At 30.7% G+C, this 14860-nt stretch overlaps 1 protein-coding gene across 1 annotated transcript in view; it reads right to left on the reverse strand.

The window, feature by feature from the left end:
* The window catches only part of LOC145333277 (uncharacterized), a 135776-nt gene that overhangs the window by 104188 nt on the left and 16728 nt on the right, over positions 1 to 14860 (reverse strand). The window contains exon 3 of the mRNA XM_080178408.1: positions 11874 to 11981. Within this exon, the coding sequence (XP_080034534.1) occupies positions 11874 to 11981 (108 nt within the window). The remainder of the gene's footprint in view (positions 1 to 11873; positions 11982 to 14860) is intronic.

Raw genomic sequence — 14860 nt, forward strand, 5'->3', positions numbered from 1 at the left:
ATTTAAGCTGTAATTATATCAACATAAGAAATTAAGAATATTTCTCAACATGTTATTATAATAAACAATAATGTTTTTAGTATGGCTTCGAAACCGCTTTAAAACAACTGGATTAGAACCAAATTTGAGCCATAATGAAAAATTGTGTATCCCATTGAATTATAGACAATTTTCTACTAACAAAACTAGAACTATTTTTTTCAATTTTTGATCTGCGGACAGCTGTCTATAATAATAAATACAGCTACTAAATGCTGAAATTTCAGAATTTGAAGGAAAGATCATTTTTCATATATTGTCAATTTTTCATAACCCTGAATTGAAAAATATCTGATCTAACCTGGCCTAAAAAATAATGACAAACAAATGTTGCCTACACATTTCATGGAGGACTTAAATCTAACTTAAACCATGCTTGTACCTATGTAAAGCTTTCCTACAATGAAGAACTCAATCGGTTCAGTTGTTCGCAAGATCTTAGCGAACAAACAAAAAAAATCTACTAATTTATATAAAACATCGCCGTTCTTCTTCGTAATTAAGAAAGATATAAAATGATAATCCCCCAGGAGATCCCTCTAAATAATCGTAAAAGGCGCTTTTAAAATCCCAATAGAAAGGTGGAGAGGGGGGGAGGGTGTTCTAACGGCCCACTCAACAAAAATATTCTGCAAAAAAAATCTTTAGTATAGCTTCGAAACCGCTTTAAAACAAATGGATTAGAACCAAATTTGAGCCATAATGAAAAATTATGTATCCCATTGAATTATAGACAATTTTCTACTAACAAAACTAAAACTAATACACATCTAATGGTGGACTGTAAAAGAAATCTAAAAATATCCCAAGACTTAAATCTAACTTGAACTATGCTGATCCCTATTCAAAGCTTTCCTAAAATGAAGAACTCAATCGGTTCGGTATGTTTGCAAGATCATAGCAAACAAACAAAAAAAACTCTACTACTTTATATAAAACATCGCCGTTCTTCATTGTATTATAGAAAGATATAAAATGATAATTCCCACAGGGATCCTTCTAAATAATAGTAAATAGCCCTTTTAAAATCCTAAAAGAAAGGTGGAGGTGTGGGGGGGGGGTGTTCTAACGGCCCACTCAACAAAAATATTCTGCAAAAAAATCTTAGTTGATATTATCTAAAGATTTTTATTTTACAATTTGTACTTCTCAGGGATGAAGGGTTGGACTATGGAAGATAAATCAATCTTCCCCCAAGTATCTTACAGCATTAAATTATTGGGGGAAGAAAGGGTTTTTGAGTTTTTAAACTGCTACTGTCCCTTCCCTCCCTGGTTCTCGCTCAAACCCTTTTTAACGTTATAAACTAACTAGTATAGAGAAGATACATTTTCTGCAAAACAAATATGATAGGACAAATTAATTCTGTTTAATAAAAGTGGTAACCATTGACATATTATCGATATTTAGTCTTGGTTAAATTGCCTAAAAAATTAAGCATTAATAGTAAAATTAAAGGACGTCCAAGATTTTAATTTGTTTTTGTGGAGGTTTATTAGAGCATGTGTAAAACGCCACCCCCAAAAATGGGGATGAAGTAGGTGGGATGTCCTGGCTCATAAACAGGCACAACTCATTGCATTGCAAGTTTAATTTTTGTTATTTTTTAGAATATTATACCATGTTTTTAAAAATCTACACACCCCTTCTTTTTTCTTAAAAATCCGCTAGTTTCTTTATGTGCTTATTTTTTGATTAAAAGATTATTTGGTGGTTTCCCTCAAAGTGCCAAGTCGAGCACAGAAACACCCCAGCAATCAATTTTTAAAATAGATTAAAATTATGTAGGGGTAATTTTTTTTTATTTGTATGTTTATTAATCTAGGTTATATTATCTTTGGTTCTATAAGGTACTGGGTAGCATCTCAGGGTTAGCCATAGGAAAAAAACTGAAGACAACAACCAGAAAAAGCGAAGCTAGGCATATCAAACAGTCATACAAACGGACATTTACAAAAGTAGAGTATAAATGCATCTAAAACTCATTATTGTAAGTCATTTTCTTTTTAAAAACGTATTATTGCTGCGCTACTTATAAACATAATTATTGTTGTTATACTATAATTTAATTATAGTAATAAAATAATAAAAAAAAATATTTACATGCATTACCTAATAAAAATATTAATTAAGTCATAAAAAAAATTGTATTAATATTCCTAACAATTTCCTTTCAAAGAATTCAAATTTTTTAAAATTTATTTTTTTAATAAAAAAAATCTAATTTTTTTTAAATTAAAGATCGACTATTGCAAATCTTTTGGGGTTGTTAACCCTTTAAACCTTCTTAAAAGCTACGGTGTTATGTTGTTAAACTAACAGCAATATAGTTGAAATAAGCATGTGTATATTGAAATACAATTACTACATTTTTTTCCATTTCACGGTCAATTCTTAAATGGAATACCTTTTTAGAATGAACCTACTAATTATTGTCCAATAAGGGGGGTTCAAACACTCCCGCCAAAGCTTTCAACGGGGGCATAGGTCTCTGGTACCCAAAGTCTAACCATGTTTTGGTTAAAGACATTGGGTAAATGGTTGTTTAAACTAGATTTTTTCAAACTATTCAACCAATAATTTTAATCTACAGCAGGGGTAATTTTGATTATCATTAATGCAGATTTACAACATTTAATTGCCCATTGTCTTATCCCTTAAGATCCCTAATAAAACCCTCAACGTCATTCAAAAACGTCACGTTAAAAATATGTTTATATGAATTTTCAAATATGATATTTCCTGAATAAATTTTCAGCAGTTTTGAAACACCTCCAATAGGTTAAAGGGGGGTAATTACACACAAAATAGAACAATTAAAGAGATACTATACAATTTTAAAAAAGATTTGCTTGGTTTTTTTATATTTTATGCAAACATCAAATCTCCTGTTTGATAATGAATTTCCGACCATGAGTAAGTCAAAGTAAATTTTCGCTTCCTTCACCCTTTTATATACAACCTTTTTTTAGGTCTTTTTTTCTTAAAAATTTCAAACGGCTGTAATTTTCTTATTTTTAAGCTAGAAGTTCATTATTTTGCAGAAAATGTTTATCTTTATGTAAATTTTATATTAGAAATATCAAAATATAAATTTCAGCGGCCGCAGCAGTACTTGGCAGCAGTCGAAGGGGGTGGGGGGGGGGGGGCGTTGAAGGCCCCCTCCCTGACCGTTAAGGTTTAAGTATAAACTCTTAGCTTACTATTACATTTAGACTATAGAGTAGTTTCGCTACTAAAAGCCTTTAATAGAAGCCATGATAGCCAAGTGTACCTTTATTAATAGTAGAAAAATGTGTAATAGCATATTTTAAATTGGTCATTGGTATAGCATGGTTAATTATACTTAAATGTTAGAAAATTATCAGATTTATTTAGGATACCTGAAAATTAACACTAGACATTGTGGAGATACTTTAAGGGGTAAGACGAAACATTGATGTACAACTCAATTATTATAAACAAAGTTATTCCTTCTTTTGAATAAAATATTATGTTGAAAAGTTTGAACACTGCTAGTATTTACTAACCAATGTGTTTATAAAGCTATTCTAATAATGATGATATATCATTAGACTTATGTTAATAAAATGACAGCAAGGAGTTTAATAGAATGACTTTTAATAGAAGATGCCTTGATTCATTATGCTTACAGGGCCTAAAAATTAGCAAAATACAAATTTCACTTTTGTATGAAAAAATATTAATTAGTCGGGTGTACATTCTCTTCCGCATAGAGTGAAAAAATCCTTTAATAAAAATGTTAGTGGTCTGTGAGTGTGTGTAGCGAAGGATCTCGCTAACCGCTAAACCGATAGGTTCTCCTTAGAATATGAAAAGTCGTCCCACGAAAAAAGGACCCTCACGGCCCCCTTTTAAAAACTAAAATCTAAATTAATGGGTTGACTTCCACACCTCACCCTTCCTCTAAGGAAGAAGCCGCTAGTAAATATTATATGATGTTTAATCATGAAAATTGAGCAAAAATAAACGATCAGTTTGTGCTGTTTTAATAAATGCAGTTTTAGCGATTTTAAAATATGATGCATTATTAGCATTTAAAGCGCACCAATTAGTAATGGCAATTTTTCAAAGTTAAATATAAAAGTAGCTTTTATGTGGCGCAGCAATAAAAAGCTTATATCGCTTAAAATAACATAATAATATTCTATCGTTAAAAAGAGTTTTAAATTTAAGCAAACTTTTTAAAATCTTTAATATTGCTGACTTTAGGGTTTGAAAATTGAAAATGCCAATCTTAATCTTATTTATGCGCATCTATAATTTGACTACTTGTATTGATAGAGTTGAAAGATATGGCACACATGCAAAAATGGTGTTCGATCCTTATCGCTAAATAAATAAAAATCTGAAATCATCAGATCTGCATATTCTTATAACAGCACGAGTTGCCAATAACATTGAACACCAAATCTAATAAAACTTTTAATTTAAATTTGATAGGTTACATCCAAACAAGTAGTGTCCAAAAGTTTAACAAATAATTTTATTCTAAAGAAGTGGTAATTTTATTCATCCTCTTTGGGAATGTATATAAATTTATCGTTGATTGTCTTATCCCTCAAGATTCCTGGGTATAATTAGACATGACTAAACGTCTTAATTATTGATTTCATTAGTAATGGTTTGCAATGCTTTTACGTAAAGGTTACAAATCATTTTAATGATATAATTTTTAAAAGAGCGTTATATAGCAGGGAGGGAGGGGACATTGCGGTGTTTATTACATTAGTCCCCATGGTCTTATAATAATGTTTTCTCATTCGTTGTCATAAAAACCTTGGGGACTTTTAATGAATTTTGATTGGTTCGTTCATGTAATTGAGTGACTGAACTTTTTAACCACTAATTGTAATCTATATAAAGGGTATTTTTCATGTATCGTCACTAGATATGTACATCAATTTATCGCCCATTGTCTTATTCCTTTAGATTCCTGGTTATGTATGCTATAATTTATGTCGACGTGCTTTGAAAATGATACTTCGATGATATGTCAGTAATGACCACTTTTATATGCCATACAGTCGAAAACTATGTTATGAATCGAATTAATTTTATTTGATAATATAGCATACCTACGTTTTTTAACAACTTTTAGTAAGATAATTTTACCATTTTAATTTGGTATGCATGCATATAAATTTCGAAAAAGTAAAAAAATACAATTTGTATTTTTCTCAAATTAAACATTTAATTCGAAAAAATATAGGTTAAGGTTAATATATGAGCGGCTGTGCCCCTAAAGGCATTTGGTGGTTCTTGAGGTGGGGTGGTTGAATTCGACAAATCCAACTTTTTAGCAAGTTTTAAAAAGAAAAAAAATAGGGGGGCCTTTTTTCAAAGGGTGGATTTTCATGGGGGATGTAGAACCCTCCTGAAAAATAGTTATAAACCTTCCAAGGACCTACATTGTAAAGGAGAAGCATATCAGATCAGTGGGTAGCGACAGCCAGATACACACTGAGATCCTGTTACTTTACTTTATTACTAGCGGCTGCGCCCCTAAAACCTCTAGGGATACTTAAAGGAAAAAAATAATTTATTTGGAGGGTCATCTTTTTTTGGGAGGGTAAAGATACCCTTCCCAAAAATAGTTATAAACCTTCCCTGGGCCAATAAGAAGTTTCATTGTAAAGGAGAACCATATCGGTTCTGCAGTAAGCGAGATCCTTCGCTACAGACAAAAAAATCTTACTACTTTATATAATAGGATATGCTAATAAAAAATACTATTTGCAAGTTAAGACCTTGTTAACTAATGCAATTAAGTTCTTCAATGAAAACTTCGCAATGGGGTGGTTTAAGGCTATCTTATTTTGTTAAGGTTAAGTCATGGGATGGCTAGTCGAAGTAAGCTAAAAAAATAATGATTAAACAAAAATTAATATGAGCTCTAATAACTCCCTCGTCTATTTTTTTAATTTAAAAGAAATAACCAAAACTAACCTAACCTAAAGTAAACGAAATACATGTTTTAATCTCTATTCTTTCTATCTATTTATCTATCTATCTATATCTTTTTACCAATCAATATGACGATTAATCAAAAAATGAAAACCAAAAATTTTGTCTTTTGGTTTACCATAATTTTTGTTGGGTTTATTTTTATTGTTCTCTTTGATATATCTATCAGAATCTTAAGGCGCACATTCATACATTTATAAAAGTAATAGGATGTCTTTTGGTTTTCCTTTACAGTGAAGCTAATTAAAGGTCCATAGAAGGGCCTCTTTCTACCTTTCATAAAAAATTTGGTTGTCGAATTCCCAACTCCCTTTACTCAAGTGCCTCTAGAGGCCTCTACAGGGTCGTAGAGATAAATATTTTAAAAGTTGCACATCGATATTATGTCAACTATGACCACATTTATAAAATACCATGATGTCGACATAATCTATTAAAATTAGATCCCTGGAACTTTTAACAAACTATTTCTATTGCTTCGCTCTCTAGGAAACTCTATTTTCGGAAGAATGATTTTAGAGAGATGTCGTCATTAGCCGCTTTCAATTCTATCTAATTATGCCCCAAAGTGGTTTTAACCACCACTCCCCCACCCCCTCTACAAAACACATCTTAAAGATTTGGGATAAGAAATCTAAAATAAGAAGCCAAAAGGGTTAAATACGGAGCCTTTTGTAGTTCCTTTAAACAATGACGTCATACAATACAAATGAACAAATAATAGGCCAATACACAGACTAAACTACCAATGGCAGGCCAGAAAACATTTGTAATTGACCAATAGTAGGCCATTTTATAGGCTTTATAAAAAAAACTTTGGTAAATGCAATCTTTATATCAATATAATACGATGTGTGTCTGTCTGTCAATGTGTCTTTAGGTTAAGAAAACAATAGCCGTTCAACTGATAGGGTTCTCCTTTACAACAAAGCTTCCTATGGGTTCAAGGAAGGTTTTACTACTTTGGGGTGGGGGTCTTTAAACCTTGTAAGAGTCTCAAAATAGATAGTCAACCCATCAAAAAAGTCCCGCGATGGTTTACGGCTATTTTATCTTAATTAAGATTTAATCTTTTCTTTTTCAGTAAACTTTTCCCTTCTTGTTTCCCCAATTAGAAAAGATTACATTTTGTTTTTCTTTCATTTTTCATTGGCGTAATTAAACAAAAGAGACAAAATACATTTTCTTTTAGATGAATGGATAGATAGATGTATAGATGGATAGTTAGATATGGATGGATAGATAGATGAATGAATGAATGGGTAGATAGATAGATAAGACAGATGGATGGATGAATTTGTAAATATATGAATATATTGGTGGATTGGTAAATAGATACATAGATGAATAGAAAATTAACCAAAATTATATATAAAAATATATAGTTAGATAGATAGATTAGATAGCAAGATAGTTAGATACAAATGAAGATAGAAAGATAGATATGTAGAAAACTAGTGCGTCAGAAGGATAGCCCTAAAGCTGGATATCAACATAGAAACCTCATAACATAGAAACATAGATAGAAAGAGTAGTTAGATGGGAATATAGATATCTAGATAGCAAGATAGCAAGATAGCTAGAAAGCTAGCAAGAGCAAGAAAGAGTATAAAGATGCAAATTAATGATATGTCACTGACAGATAACTCATTACAAAACTAGATCACTTTAAATGCATTTTTCTAACAGGGAAAAAGGATTTGGTATTGTAAAAATGGACAATTACGTCCATAAGTAGCGCAGCAATAACAAGCTACAATCATTATAAAGAACAACATTAAACTATTAAACATTAATTGGTTGATTTAAATTTATTATTGTACTATTTAATTAAATATTTACAAGGTACCAAAGGTATAATCTTATATAAGACCAAGGATCTTAAGGGATAAGACAATAGATGATAAATTGATGTACTCGATGGATGATAAACAAGAATATTCCTTCTGTAAATGAAAATTATCGGTGGGAAAGTGTGTGTACACTGTTTGTTTGTATCAACTAATCAAAAGTACCCAAAGACATATTAGCAGACACAAGAGAGACTGTAATTATAAAACTTTGGATACCATTATGATTCACAGTCTAGTGTCTTCTCCCTCCCTGCATAAAACTAAGAGAAGACTAATTTATCGTCCATTGTCCTATCCTTATATCCGTACTCAAATGAAGTGCATTTCAAATGGTTATCTCCAACTATTTAAGCATTTAAATGGTAAAAGAAATTTTAGTATTATCCCACGTATTTAAGTGGGGAAATTTGAATCTCCCCCACCCTAAGTGTTTAGAAGTTAGAAAGAAAATACTTGAGAATAAGTATATCTTATTATAGACAGCTTTCAACGGATATTAAAATGAAAAATAAAAATAAAACATGTTTTGTTAGCCCCGAGGTTTTTTTTGATATATAGTGGAAAATTGTCTGTATGCTTTACATGTTTTTCAATATAGCTGAGAACCGGTTCTAAGTTATTCAATAAAAGTTACTGGTAGAAAAGTAGGGGGCAAAATAGAAAAAAAACTCATAGGCTTGTCAAAAAAGATAATATGTATGCGACACATACAGTGGCATTTTTATGGGGTGCATATTTAAATAAAATAATATACAAAAAGGTGTCATCCATAAAGGAACCTAGTAATAGTGTCTAACTTTTTATCTTTGTGACGTAACAAAAATCTATCTCTTTTTTAGGGGTTTTCTTTCCCACCTCCCCTCTCATCCTTCGGTTTTTGTTACGTCACAAAGATAAAAAGTTAGACACTATTACTAGGTTCTCTATAAAGATAATCATCTCCTCGCTTGATTTTTCTAGAGGTTATTTTCCTTGGGAGGGTGATGATACCCCCCACTTCTTAAAATATTTATAAAACCTTCACAGGACCTTTAACAGCTACACTTTAAAGGAGAGCCATATAGGTTCAGCGATTAGCGAGATAATTACATTTTATAAAGTAAAATAAAGAGGAAATAAAGTAAAATGTAGAGGGACGAATAATCTGTTGTTAGTTTATCAACATAAGACCAGTCATTATCAGAAAGTAGATATGGGTTTCTTTTAATAATTATCAAATTGGCTTTAAAGTTGACGTTTATATCAGTCTAATTAGGTTGACTATGATTCTTTATAATCAATTTATCCTCTTAATCTATAAATTTAATTTGTCTTTAAGATCTTGCTAACCACTGAACCGATTGAGTTCTCTATTTTAGACCAGCTTCTACTAGGTGCAGATTGGTTTTAGGTTATATTTGCTATCACCTTTAACCTCCGAAATAGTTTTTATATGAAAAATTATGAAATAATGCCAATTACATATTTTTTCTGAAAACATAACCCTGCCAGTGGAATGTACCTTTAATTTTGTTGCAATCATTGTCACATCAACTTCATAAATGTTCCCCTTCATGCAGAGAGGGGACAATAATGGGTGTAGAATATATATGGATATTATGACAGGGGGAAAATTGTCGTCAATTTAATTTGCTATATCCCCGGTCATTTATTGGTCAGTTCGTTAATTCATTAGGGGGGAAGGGATTAGGTATAGGGGCAAATATTTTAATCACACAAAGCCATTCCCAAATGACCTAAAACTAAAAAGACTTTATTATAGAACTCAATCTTAGGATCAATAGTGTATGTTACTTGAAAAGGAAATAATAGCACTTTTATAATATCTCATCTTCTCTTACTACGTAGACCTGTTTAGGGAGGGGAGAAACCCTCCAATAACTGTCTAATCAGCTTAAAATAAACATTTTCAGTAACTTTACACTTTCTAGGGGGGAGGTATTGTATGTCTGAAGAATAATTAGTTAAAAATTATTGATGTTAGTTAAATGTTTATTAATAAAGGTGCTTATAGCGAAAATAATACCTATTATGTAGATATAATGTCGTTTTTTCCAGTATGGCTTCGAATCCGATTAAAATCCGCTGGATTAGAATCAGTTCTCAGACATACTGAAAAATTTTGTATAGCATCGTATCACAGACAACTTTTCCCGAATATGAAAATAAAAATCATAAAATTAAAACAGGTTTTCTTAGCCATGACCTTTGGCCACGCGCGGGTAAGAAAACCTGTTTTAATCTTATATTTGTATTTTGATATCCGCGGAAAGCTGACTATAATACGATAAATAACATATCTTAAGCTTATCCCTAAATCCCTGAAGACAAGATTCATAGAAAAAATTCTTGCTGGGAAAAAATCCGGAAGTTTTAACTTATAGCTAATCCTCTTAAAAAGTTACCATACTTTTTGACAAAAAATTAATTTATGAGTTTTTATATATTTTTAGACTTGATTGAATTGCTTTATCGTTTTGAAAACCCTTTCAAATAGTTTTAGCAATTGTATGATACACCAAAATACAATCTACATTCGGGGCAATTTTGTTTAATATAATTTGGGGGTTCACAAATTTTTATTAACATTTTTCATTTATAATAACATATTTTTGCCGTTTTGAAAGAAGCATTTGATTATTGTTTAAGGTTTAACTAAGCCTTTTTGCATATTATTTTGCGTTGTACTATCACTGCCACAAAATGTGTTACATTATCAAGTCGTCAAATCGCAAATTATTAATACGGCACAAAATAAATTTAATCCTTTGATTTACTAAAATCTCTTTTTATCCCCTTAAATTAGTTGAATATATTATTAATAGATATATTATTACTTGGATCTTACAATAATTTTCATTTTTTCATTTTTTCACTAATGAAGTGAAACACGAACTAAAATAACAATTATCCCCTCCCCTCCTACTGGATGAACGAGCTGACCAAAAAATGACTGGGGAAAGAGCAACCTAAATTGACGACAAGTTTTTCCTTGTCATAATATCCACGTATTTGCTACATCCATTATTAGTTGGCGATTGTGTCTTTCTTTGCGAAAATAACAATATGCGAAGGTAATAGAATACCATATTTTGCTACATACATACAAATTAAGTTTTTTCTTTGCTTAAAAAGACAATGCGGTTGAAATTTTAGTTGTATTTATCTAAAACAGGACAATTATGAAGCACGGCAAAACAAATAATTAAATAAAAATAAACAGATATACAGCAAAATATAAAAAAACATTATTTTGTATCCAGTGAATGTTTAAACGAGAACCAAATATTTAAAAGATAATTTTAAGACTTTAATGTATTGGTTTACAAATATGCAATAGAAAAGCTTTGTATTAACGAAATAATGAAGACAGTCTTTTTAAAGACATTATTACACAATCATAGTGCATTAATGGGGTGAATCTGCAGTTCCGTTAATATTATATACTCAATTTTTTCGCAAACGCATTTTTTAATGCATGGGTGGGGACCTGTGACGAACTTTCAATTGGGCCTTTGAATATCAGAAAATAGCATCGAAAAATAAAAAAGTCCAGGTAGTTGTCTTGGATATACATCTATACTTATACATTTATTATTGTAATAAAATGATATTCTAACAACTGCTAAAGTGCTACATGCGCGGAACTGATGGATCACCCATTAATGGCTGGAAAAAGGCGTAAAAAGACTCTTAATAGATTTTCAAAATTGGTGATTTGGTAGCAAGGCTTCTCTATAATCACTTTTGTTTGTCTGTAATTTTAGTATTTACCCAAATATACAGACGTGCATTTAGAATTGTAAACTAGGTTCTCTTCTAAAAATAGGAACAGCGTAAAGTGTCATGTGTGACGTCATAAAATACGTTTATTATCCATCTTTTTTTATAAGGTTTTCCTATCCCACTTCTCCTGTCATCCCTCCCGTTTAGACGTATTTTTATGACGTCACACATGACACTTTTCGCTGTCGCCCTAAAATAACTTCTTACCTCTTTTTGTTTTCTCTGTTTAATTTTCTTGACAATGAAAGAAACGTCCGTGCACTCTTCACCCCAGGCGCGCCAGATCTTCAATATTAAGGTGCTCGGCTTCAAAACCTGAAAAATATAAATCTGATAATCTAAAAGTATAAATCAATGAGTTTTTTTTGTTTGTCCGTTATGATATTGCTAACAACTGGAACCGTTTTTTTTTTACCATCCTAGGTTCGCTTCACATACGTCCCGGGGTGGTTTTAGGCTATTTTTTTTACATGAGTATTGGGAATGCCCTTACATACTATTTCGAATAAGGGTCCCTAAGTACGTTTGTAGCACAAGTATACGTTTGTCCCTCTAGTATTGTTGTCTGTGTATCGATTAATTTATCTGATTTGCTGTTCATAGAAAGTTCTAACATCTGACTTTAAAAGAATGAAGTTAGCCCAAAAAACTACAAAATATTATTTTAGACAATTTATGTGGTTTTTTTTCTAAAGGCCTTTATTAAGTCAATGGATGTAGATCGACTATACGTGGATATGATGGATATGTTGCTAACATCCACATAGTTTATTGGTAAGTCGGTCTAATCAGTAGGAGGAGATGGGATGGGATTAAGGGGGGGGGGGGGGGGCTCGTTATTTAGCCTGCTACAGGTTTCACTTTATTTAAGAACATGATAATCTGGTGTAAGATCCAAGTAATAATATTTCATTACTAAACCAAATTTATTATCAAAATTTTTTTTTCTACTTTGTTGGAACGTTTGATAACACTTAAAATGCTTTCTAATGATTTAAAGCAAGAAGGTAGATATAAAACAATGGTTAATAAATTAATCTTCCTCTCAATGAGTTACTACTGTTTTAAGTAAGTTAAAAAATGGGGAGAACAAAGAGTTGTTGATCAATTTAATCTTTACATAATTTTCTTTATTCCTGATTTTAAGCAATTTTACTTGAAATTGATAAAAATTTGTTAAAACTATTACAATATTTCGAGCATTTTTGTGATGTTATTATATTAACATAATTCTGTAATATCATTATTAGCATAGCAGAAAATTGTATTCGGCAGGGATCTTTAGGGATAAGACAAATTGTTAATTACAAAACCTATAGTTTTTAAACCAAGGAATGAGAAAACATATTTATTAAACTTTGGTTACTAGTATAATTTACAGTACCTTGTCACCTCTCACTCTGTTCTATTCTAAAATGAAAAGTGTTTTTACCAAAAATAAGAAATAGACTGTAATTAATTTTATCTAAATCTGTGTCTATAATTTTAGAATTTAGATAGACATAGGAAAAACTTACTTTTTTGTAAAAAAAAATAATTTGGTAAATTCTATGTGTGCTGTGTCAGGTAGGTTGGGGATATTTGGCTGTTTATTACACTAGTCTCTAATTTTTTATAAAGAAAATTTCTTATTCGTTGGCTTAACAACTTCGGGGATTTTTATTGATTTTTTTTATTGGAAGATTTATTATGCTTTTGAATTTTAATTGTTTGGTTCATTAAGTTGAGTGTCCAAACATTTCAATCAATAATTGTAATCTAAAGAAGGAGCATTTTGAGTATCATTGGGGATGTATATCAATTTATCGGCCATTGTCCTGTCCATGGTACTGAATAGTTATTTTATCAATATCGATATAATATCGTTATACCGATATTAGGTGAGTCATAGCCTAGGAAGGGGAAGGACATTAGACTGTAAACAACACTGAACCCCAAAAGATGACTCGTTCTGATATTTGTTGGCTTAAAAACTTGTGCATTCGTCATTAAATCATGATTGGGTTGTACAAACTATCTATGTCCAAATATTTCCACCAATAACTTAATCTACAAAAGCAATAAACTAAAGTTCAAAAAGGGAAACATTAATTCATTTTCCATAGTCCTTTAAGATATCTGATCATGAAATCAAAATGTATAGTACAATTCTAACATGCCTAATGTATGTATAAAATGGTAAATTTTGTATGTGTTAATAAATATTGTATCTTGATAAAATGCTTAAATTACAGAGTTATCTATAAAATTATTAGAAGAAACCTTTCTATCTATTTTTCTATTTCTTGCTTTCTCTCTTTTTACCAATTATTCTTGTCTTTTTATCTTTTGAAAATATATAAATTTCTTTTTAATACGTCGGAAGCCAATATTAGGCATTAAGATCTAAGGGATAAGACAAAGTTCTCAATGGTGATTAACAAACTTAACCCTTCTGTAGATTAAATCTTTTGGTTGACAAGTTTTAATACTGCTAGATAAAACCTCTCTTATTATTGATTAACATCACAAAAAAATCTAAAAAAATTATTATGATAATCTAGAACGGAGAGTACAGAGAATTTCAGTTAAGAAACAAGGATTGAAACGTCCATTTGCAGCATTTAAACTAAATTTTAAATAAAAATGAATTTCATTCTGCATATTAATTATGTTTTATTCGAAGGATTTATTCATCTTTCAATGATATATCCCCATACCCTATCCTGGGACCTAAAGAGTTAAGACAATGGCCGAAAAATTTATGTTATCCCCAAAAATAATACACAAAATTACCCCTTCTTCTGTAGATTACAATTTGTAGTTGAAAATTTGGACACTCAATTTAATGAACCGGCAACTCAAAATTCAGGAAAAGTCCCAAAAGTTGTTAAGCTAACGAATAGGAAAACATTATTCTACAATTTTGGGGAATAGTGTAACATACAATATATTGTACGCTTTCTTCCTGATCCAAACACTAATAAGCAAACTAAAACACACACCAACTCTTATAGAGTAGCCTCGCTACGGTAAAAATGTTAGGAAAATAATCGTTGTCAGTTTTTTTTGATTGATAATCTTTCATAAAGGTGGTGCTTTTCTTCATAACCGTACCACAATGCGCATTTTATGGTCAAAATTTTTGCAAATGTTTTGGAGATCTTAAGGGATAAGATAATGGACAATAAATTGATATACATCCCAAAAAATCA

The sequence above is a fragment of the Acartia tonsa genome, chromosome 12, assembly GCF_053477335.1.
Source record: "Acartia tonsa isolate MP-2025a chromosome 12, ASM5347733v1, whole genome shotgun sequence".
NCBI classification, from domain to species: domain Eukaryota; kingdom Metazoa; phylum Arthropoda; class Copepoda; order Calanoida; family Acartiidae; genus Acartia; species Acartia tonsa.